A 9,684-nucleotide genomic window follows, 5' to 3' on the forward strand; every position below is an offset into this window, starting at 1 on the left:
TGGCTTAGTTCAGGTTTCAAAGCAGACACGCTTTGCTTTAAGGGCTGCCTGAGAAAGATATCAGACTCACTGGCATTCGACAGGATGTGACGTGTGCTCCTGTCACTGTTAGCGCACCAAAACACCAAAAAAATAAAAAGGGTGAAAGAACAGGGGCTTTCTGGGTTTCTCCAGAACTACCGTGATTGTACCAACAACATGGAGCTCAAAGATGACAATGAAAAAAAACAAAAAGGGGGGGGGGGGGTCAAACAAACCAGCACGTCTTCTCTTACTGGTCAGTTTAGCCTGATAGCTCTTCTCCATCATCTGTATCTAAGACCTGGATTTGACCTCAGATGCAAAACATCCAAATGTAACCAAAGACAGGGGACATAAATAAAAGAGTTTGAATTGAAAAGACACAAAAGGCTACTTCATGACATGAGAAACCAAAAACAGAAAGAAAGAAAAAGAAATGAAAACCCTCCGTCAGGGATGTTTGTTGGTCTGATGGATTTCTGTTGACAACGTCTTCAGGCAAACATGTCGGTGGCAGTTTTCATTTTAACATAAATAACAAATAACATTTGGGTGGGAGGAATCAGATCCACCCTAAGGCTTCTTTTTTGTTTTTAAATTTTGTTTTCCCCATTGTCGTAGCCGTTTGCTTTTCACCGTTGTGTCTATCCAGGTACTGGTCTATCGGTACTGTTTTAGTGGAAGATCTCAACAACAAGAGATGGAGCCTCTCCTCGGCCTCGGTGGACTCAGAGAGGCCGGAGTAGCAGGTCCTGGGATCACAGGAGGAAGGGAGGGAAGGACAGAGAGAGAGAAGGAGAGAGTGATGGGATTGTAAGAAGTTTATGTTTCAGCAGTCTGGAGTTTAGTCTCACTCTCAGCCCCTTCTTTCCTCTCTTGCGTCCCCTCCTCTTCTTCCTCTTCCTCCTCCTCCTCCTCCTCCTCTTCCTCTTCCTCTTCCTCCTCTGTGTGCTGCTCCAGCTCCTCCCTGGTGATCATCTCAAAGTCGTTTCCGTTGCTGTGCTGCGAGCCTTCGTCCTCCCGGCGGTCGCTGTCTGTGTCTGAGTGGCGGTCCGTCCCCTCCCCCTCTGCTTCTTTACTCTCCTCTGGCCCTGCGTCTTTGCTCTCTTCCTCTTCCTCCTCCTCGTCATCGTCGCCATCCTTCTTCTCGCTGTCTGACTTCTCATCGCTGTCTGACTTCTGAGCCTTGGTAGAGGCGCCGTTGTCCTTCTCGTCCGTCTTGTCCGAGCCCTTCTTGCTGCTAGTTCGCGGTCCTTTGTACTCGTGAGTGTAGAGTGGCCTGAACGAGTCGATGAAACCCACGTCTGCCGTCAGGTTGGGGAGGAACCAGAAGTGGTGTCGCCCGCCGGTCACCACCCAGATGATGAGGAAGAGGATGCAGCGGGCTGAGGAGAGAGGGATCAACCAGTGGGATCAATTTTAAGCAGTTTAAATATATCAAACATACGTCTCTTCTCAACTTTTTACTAAAACTAATGTAGATAATTTAGATTGAATGATTTGTCTACAATACATTTATTTCCCTCACAACTTACACTTTATTACTGCACTGTACCCGTATCTCTTATTATTTTTGTCTACTTGTCTTTTATTCTATATATTTATTAGTTTTTCACTGTTTATACACAATCAAATGCAATCCAAAACAACAGCTCAGCCATAAATTCGACCTTTACAAAGATAATAATGTTCAGTTTTGATTGATACTGTGTGTTCATTTAACTTTATGTGCAACATCAGGAATGTCTTTAAGGAGAGACTCTGAAAGTTTGTCCTGTTATCCCCATTTGAATGATTAATCATACTTTTGTCTTTAGAAATGTTCTGAGGAGACATTGTATGAACTAGTTTGTTTGAAACATACCAAACTCTTAATCTTCGCTCTTTTTCTTGTGAACTACTGGATCATTTCCTTCTTTAGGACTAAAACAATAATTCAAATAAAACAAGACCACTGCTCCACACAAAGTGGAAGTATCTAAATTTGCATAATGTTAGCTGAACCTTAATCTCAATAGAATTAAAAGCATCTGCTCGTCTCCTGATTAAAAGGTTTCAAACAGTTTTTATGCAAATAAAAGAAACGGCTATGGTGACATTTATTAAAAAAAATGTTTCTTTGATTAGTAATAACTATTTATAATAAAAAAAATTTGGGGGGGGATTTTATTTGTATTTAATTAAATAGCGGCAGATGTTTTGTCCCAGTTGGGTATTTATTATGAAGTACATGTACTTACCAACAGCAAGAAGTAATATACTGGCCACAAAGCAGCCGGCGGCAACACTTAGATAGTAAACTCCTACACGCATTTCTGCTGGCCACAGTGGGAACAGCGTGGCTGCGATCACTGCAATGACTGAAAGACAGAACACACACACACAGAAGGTGTGAGTACAAAAAAACAGTAACAGATGACCCTCATCATTCTGCTCATTTCTGATTTTCACCCACTGACTCACCAAGTATCAGTCCCATGGCAAAGGTCTTGAAATGGACAGGGTCATAGATCCACACATACACCTGAAGAAGAGACACATTTTGGGTTTTGATGTCTTCAAGGATCACAAACACTTCTCCTCTATAGGCTTATTATTTAAACACACTCACCTCATTTCCATCTAGAAACAGCTGATCCTCATGAGGCTCCAGTTTAAACTTCTTCTTCACCTCTTTCTTCTTCTTGGGGCTTCCAGGACTGTCATCCTAATTAAAATAAGCAAATATTACATTTAATCTCTGTGCGGTTAATATGCTAACTTAGCTTAGCATAAAGACTGGAAACAGGGCAACAGCTAGCCTGGCTAAATAACAAAATCCAGCTACCAGCACCTCTACAGCTAGGTTATATTTTGTTTGTTTCATCTGGACAAAAAACAAAGTGTAAAAATGACAGTTTACAGGGTTTCTTTCTCCAATCATCTCGTCTCACTCTCAGCAAGAAAGCAAATAAGAATATTTGCCGAAATGTCAAACTTTTCCTTTAAGTGTGGATGTTATTGGAAAGTCTGAATGCAGCGTCTGTTGGTTATACTGGTAATTAGCTGGTCGCACCATAACCTTTAACACTCAGTCATACTTTCTCCTTTCACTGACCCAGACACACCGTGAACACACTGAGCTTCTTCTTTCCATGACTACAGATCTGTCACTCTGTGCACTTTAAACCTGCACCGCAAAGTCAACATGCACACATTTACTGTCGGGTTGGGAGGCCGATCAGATCAGCAGTGACGAGGCAACACTGACCGTCAGAAAACAAACACACAGAGCTGAAATCAGTCTGTGAATTGTGCCGCACTGATGGCGGTTTCAGATGGATCCCACTGTCAAAGCAGCCAAATTGATCCATCAAAATACACTGATGTTTAACAGTGAAGCACAAGCATTTTCAAGCCAAACTGTATTGTTTGTATCACAGCATTTATGGCATTTCTAATGGGAGCCATTGTGTTGCTGAGAGACCAAACATAAAGGCTTCCAACACTATCTTGTTAAGACAGTTACAATCCGAGTTGTTTTGTCATCATGGAGGGCAACAGTGTTGGGTCACATACGCTCTTCTCTTTCTTGGTTTCAGCAACCTCAGACTCTTTCTTCTTCTCTTTCTCCTTCTTCCCTTTTTTCTCCTCCTCTTTGCTGCTGTCGCCCTTGGTCTTCTCCTTCTCCTTTTCTTTCTCCTTCTCCTTTTCTTTCTCCTTTTCCTTCTCTTTCTCCTTCTCCTTCTCTTTCTTGGTGTCTTTCTCAGGTTTTTTCTTCATCACTTTGAGAGCCCGGTGGAAGAACTGCTTCTTTAGGAGTCTACAGAGGACAGAGGGGAATGACCGGTTATAAACACTGATTTAGTTTAAATCATTACTATATACAGGGATCTCAGTCAGTGTGCACAGACTCAGAGGTCATGTGAAGGTTTGTATCCCAAAAATGCAAAACTTTGAGCCTTGCATCTGCAAGTTTTGTCAGTTTCTCGCTCTGCAACTCTCAAAGCACTTTTATTCAAATTTTAGTTTCATGCCTGTAGGGCTATAGTCGATAAAGTAGCAGGAGTAGTAGTATGTTTTTAAGCAAAACTGCCAGCTTCTCAAATGTGAACATTTGCTGGTTTTCTTCTTCTTTTTCTGTGAGAGTAAACTGAATATCTAGCAATTTGATAGCATAATCTTGGGTTTTGGGACATTGTGATGGATGGTCTTCATTATTTTCTGATATTTTATAGACCAAACAATAATCAGTAAAATAATCGTTAGTTGTTTGTATCAAATGCTTAGATACCTTGTTTTGGAATACAATCCTGCGTATGACAAGTGGTTATTCAACTACAACAGAGAGGTGCAGCAAAGTGTGTTACGCAGCTGACCTGTTGCAGTAATCCAGCACAGACTCCCTGGTGGTGAACAGCGCCTCCTCTCCCTTCTTAGCCTTGGCCCACTTGGAGTCCAGCAGACAGTCCACTGCCTTGGAGGCTAGATACGGAGACACAAAGACCATTATTCAATGATTATTCAGGTAAACTGTGTTTTTACAGTTTTTATCAGCTGTGCAAAAGCTTAGATTAGACTCATCAATGAACTGAATACAAGACAGAACTGAGAGCAGTAGTTTAGTTGGAGAAACATTTCCTCCTTTTTAACTTTAAATCTCTAACAACTGATATTTTTGGCCACTTGGGGGCAGCAGAAACAAGTTGTGAAGAGAACATTGACATATTACTTTTAAGTTGATATGGCATCATTGTTAGCAAACAGTTACTTATTTACACATTCAGCAGTTACTGAGCAACATTATCATTCATTTGGGGTCGTGCTCTTGGATACCTGCTAAATTAAGTCCAACGTTTACTCTCTTTTAGCTCTGTTTTTGGTCTCTACCAACTCCTGAGGGAAATATCTGGGTCTTTAGCTGCTAAATGCTGCACTACGTTCACCATCTAGTCTCTAACTGTGTCTGTCAGTGTTCTGGTGCTGAGCTGGTAGTGTACAGTGGATTTTTATAGCTTTTTAACTGAACACGGCTGCCTGCTGCAGCTGAAAACAAGCGGTGAGACTGAACTCTCTATAAAGCTCTGTAGAGCCGATGGGAGCTGCAGATTCAGGTAATAATTCTCTGTAGGTTCATCACTACGAGCAAACCCCTATTACAAAATTGTTATTTTACACATTGTTATTGTAAAAATATTGATCATAGCTGCTTTAAGTATGTCTACTCCTCCCATTATGTGACAGCAAGGGAAACAAATGACACTTGAATAATGGCTACAACTGTAGAAATATTACTGTCCAGAACAACTGTAAGGTCATGTGATGGTGATGAGAGGAATATCTGACCTCAGCAGTCATTTCTACCCACAACTACTGAGTAAACAGCATTTCCCAAAACTGACAAATGGTTTCTGCCATTCCACAGAACAAGACAAATAGACATACTCTGAGGGAGGACCAGGTCTGCAATGGGACTTCAGTTGAAACATTTGTTTAAGAATCTGACAGCTCTTCAGCAGCGTAGCACCGAGCCTGCCCAAAAAATACTTCAACAGAGCACTGGTTTTTATTTACTGTGACAAAATCAAATGCAACCGAATCTCTGTTCAGTAAACACAACTGTCTGTGTTCGAACACAGAGGGCAGAGTTTGACAGTCATCTTCTCCGTGACTCACACTCCCACCCGCTGCCTAGGTGTTGTGTGTTTTGCCTGTTGCCCCACATCCCACAACTGAGCACTCACCAATAAAGTAGTCGACTCGGTGGCCCATCATGTTCGTGGACTTGGTGGGGCAGTTGAATCTGAGGTACTTGGCCACCGCCTTCTCCTCCTTGGTGGGCTCGCTCACCTCCTGCGGGGCACAGACAAACACAGATGATAACCAGAAGCAAATCTTACAGCTGAATTTATCAAATCACCGATGTTAAAGTTCTCTTACTGACCTAAATTTACTTGTGTTGCAAATTTCGACAAATTGAACGAATTCCTATTACGTTTAACTGTTGTAGAATAGCCACAACAGCCAATGAAGTCAAGAATCAATATTTTATTTTTAATCAATCAGGGCAAATACATCCGATGTGAGTCGACACAGGTAAGGAAAAATAATTATCATTACATTCATCAGTATCAACAAAAATGTGCCAATTTATTATGATGTAGGAACACCTGTTGCAACACGTGACACCTGCAAAACACAAATACTATAACCCTGTACAAAATACTGGTACTACTAACTTGCACTGTTGTACTGCACATTGTATTATACTGCCAGGTATACCTGATATTTTGTCAATACAGCAGCACAAACTATGGCCATAGTGAAAATCTAAATTAAATCAACACCTTTGTGAACATTATAGGCTTCACAAAAACAGTATTTATATCAGGGCTTCTGCACTGGATTGTCTTTTATTGTTGCCCTTTTAATGTCAAAACAGGTGGGGAGTGACTTAAATATATCGCAGTATATTTCATATTGCAATGGTTATACAGTATATTGAGATATTTGTTTTTTGGAAACTCAAAACTAGAAAACAGATTAAACACAACTTGATTGGAAAGTCCGTTTTGCCTAATCCAGTGAATTAAACAGGTCTTTAATTTTACCAGACCAATTTCATACTACATTTAAAATCATTAATATTCTAGTGTTTTTCCTCACAAAATGACCATACTAGCTGTATCTGCAGGGGTGCTGCCATCTGTGGCTGTGAAAATGTACTCTCTGTTTTACACAAAAAACAATCTACTTTAAACAAAACTCCAAAGTCTCATTTTTGTGATCATATCTCCGAGGTAACCAAAACGTTCAAAGTGTGGTAGGTGTCTCCACATCTAGAGACAGCTACACTTTCTGTCTACTTTGCAAATCCAGTTTCCTTCATACTGTAGATGTTCATCTGCAGCACTAACAGAGAGGGGACAAATCTTCTTCCTCCTTTCTCACAACATCTGCAATGCCTGCCAGCAGCACTGAACCACATGCCAACACAGAGGGAAGTGTAGGATCAGCACAATGAGATTCGGTGCTGCTTCATCCAGTCCAGCTGGCTCCGGCCAGCAACATGAGGAAGACGAGACCATCAAACAAGCCTTTGTTTAAAGAAGCAGGTATCAGTCACACAGCTCAGTTACATGAGACCCCAACACGGAAAGCCCCCCTGTCACCGTCAATATGATCTACCTGGCTTGATCACATCAGGATTAGCTGTTCTCTTCTAACCGCGCGCCCATGAAGCATGCAGCTCTCAGGTCCTGGTCACAGGCATGGTATGTGAAGACTTAAAATGTATATACAAGCAACAGTAACCCATTTCAACCCTTGAATGCTGTAAAGGACAATCAAAAATAAATGACTAATCAGGAGAAAGAGATACGTGTTGTGTAATGTAAAGTGGTGATCTTAGATGTGGTCCACTCATAAAGCAGATAACAGTATGTGTTGAACATGCACAGACCTACACCTAGTTGGGTGGTTTATTAGGAACACCTACCTCAAACTAATGCAGTCAGGTGCAACAGCCCTGCAATAAATCCTTCCTACATGAACATTATGAAGTGAGGCAACAAGTAGTTTGTGGTGCTATATGCTAATATCTAGCCTACCCTCATTGGTTTAAATGGAGTGGGTAAAACCTCTTAAAACAGTTTCAACAAAAAGTGAACATCATAGCCTTCATGGAGGTGGGATTTAATTATTGCTGGCCTGTTGAATTAGACAGTATTAGTTATCTAGGTGTACCAACTAAGCGGCAACCAAGTGTACATTGAAATAATAGTCTTAGCTTGAAACTCTTGTCAATCCTTGAATGCTGTGACGTAAAGCGCAATCTAATGGATTTCAAAAAATAAAGAGAAATTAACTGTGTGAGTGGTGGTGTTGTAATAGACGAGCCTCTTTTGGTTGTGGTATGCTCATAAATGAGATAACAGTATGTGTTGTTATGCAACTGAAGTCGAACAGGCAAAACTACTACACTTGCAGTTGCCAGTTAATGAGGTACACCTAGATAAAAACTAGTGCAGTGTAACACAACAACCCTACAATAAATCCTACCTTACTGGCTATAATATTCAGTTTTGATTTAAACAGTTTTAGAGAAGTGTTGATTCAACTTGGAGGATGAAGTTGTGGTGCTGTTGAATTGTAATAGAGGCTAATATTTAGTCTACATTGATATAAGCATTTCTAATGCTTTAACAGTAACTGAACATTGGACATGGGACATGTCTGAATGAAAACTACAAGCACCCAATCATACTTCAATCAAGGAGTTTTGGCTAATCTGGATCTTATGCTATCCATCAATGGGAGGCTGTTCATGTCTTTTTAACATGCATTGGAGTTATGTGCAAGTTGACTGAACCTGTAGCTACTCTACAAACTGTTGCTTTACCTGAAATCAATGATGTAGTCTTTAAGGCGCTCCTGGAGCCACACTACCTTGCTGCTACCTGCACAGTAAGTTACATTATGATGCACTGTGTTGACTCATTAATTAAAATTCCCGCAGATTGCCTCACATTATGTAAAGACGTCTGGTTTGAGCTGACGCAGCTTAGCCAGAAAACGTTTACAGCCAGTAGATCAGATCAAAAACGGCTGACTGTGGAGACAGCTCACTGGCCGATAATTATAACAGTCTTGATGTGTAGACCAGCGTATGAGTGCTACTGGTGGAAAGGATAATTAGCTCGGAAAGGTCTTATCAAAATACAAACACTAACATTTGTTTTCGCTAGCCAGCTAATGCTAGCTACTGTTAGCCATCATCTGCCCCCTGTTAACGGCTCCCCACGAGGATGCTACCGTTAACAAACATCCTGCCTCAGGTCGTAAACAAGCGCCTGGTTTGTATTTGTTGTCCTTCAACCCGCACGGGCAGTACATTTTATGAATTAAGTGATGTTACCTGGATCCGTTTCTTGTGCCTCCTGCGCTCCGCCATGATCCTCCAACTCAGCTACTCCGACGTGCGCGAAGCTGCGCACGCGCAAAGAGCGTGTACTATCGCGAGACTTACCGATTAACGGTCATAAGTGATACAACTAAACAACCAATCTCGCCTCAAGGGTTTGGGTGCTCTTTTGAAGCATAATCCTTTTTAATGCATATATTGTATATCATAACACTACTAAGTACATTTGTTTTTACCTTTAAATTTAATCTACAGTAAGTAAAGTACAAGTATAATTTTGAGGTACTTGTACTTTACTTGAGTATTTCCATTTTCTGCAACTTTATACTTCAACTCCACTACAATTATTTGATACCTTTAGTTATTAGTTACTTTGCAGATTAAGATTAGTAGTGCAAAATACTACCAACAAATATATGATGATGCATTATTATGGATAAAGAGAATAGTTTATTGATCCCTTGGTGAAATTCACAAGCTGTCAGGCAGTATATATAGTAAAGCCCCACCTTTACCAGCTGCAACACTAAACTAATGTACATATTAATGCATCAATAATTATAATTTAATGATATAATACAATACAGAATAGAATAGATACAATACAATAGAATACATTATTCTGAAATGGGCCATTCTGCATAATGAGTACTTTTACTTTTTGTACTTTAAGTATTTTTATTTTTATTTTGATGCTGATACTTTTGTAAGTAACATTTTTAACGCAGGACTTGTAACAGAGTATTTCTACCCTGTGGTAT

At 40.5% G+C, this 9,684-nt stretch overlaps 1 protein-coding gene across 1 annotated transcript; it reads right to left on the reverse strand.

The window, feature by feature from the left end:
- Positions 1-684: 684 nt before the first annotated feature.
- Positions 685-8,980, reverse strand: sec62 (SEC62 homolog, preprotein translocation factor). The gene is made up of 8 exons (XM_070919514.1): positions 8,918-8,980; positions 5,745-5,853; positions 4,380-4,485; positions 3,580-3,823; positions 2,633-2,728; positions 2,485-2,545; positions 2,262-2,381; positions 685-1,406 (listed from the first exon to the last, which is right to left on the reverse strand). The coding sequence occupies exons 1-8, from the start codon at positions 8,951-8,953 to the stop codon at positions 844-846; spliced, it is 1,335 nt and encodes a 444-aa protein (XP_070775615.1). The 5' UTR covers positions 8,954-8,980; the 3' UTR covers positions 685-843.
- Between the last annotated feature and the right edge of the window lie 704 nt (positions 8,981-9,684).

Source organism: Enoplosus armatus, chromosome 14 (genome assembly GCF_043641665.1).
Source record: "Enoplosus armatus isolate fEnoArm2 chromosome 14, fEnoArm2.hap1, whole genome shotgun sequence".
NCBI lineage: Eukaryota > Metazoa > Chordata > Actinopteri > Centrarchiformes > Enoplosidae > Enoplosus > Enoplosus armatus.

Coding starts and splice junctions, on each gene's coding strand:
- sec62 (XM_070919514.1), bottom strand. CDS start 8,953: ATGGCGGAGCGCAGGAGGCACAAGAAACGGATCCAG. Junction 2,729..3,579: donor AAACCAAGAAAGAGAAGAGC/GTATGTGACCCA, acceptor TATTTTAATTAG/GATGACAGTCCTGGAAGCCC. Junction 1,407..2,261: donor TATATTACTTCTTGCTGTTG/GTAAGTACATGT, acceptor CTCTCTCCTCAG/CCCGCTGCATCCTCTTCCTC.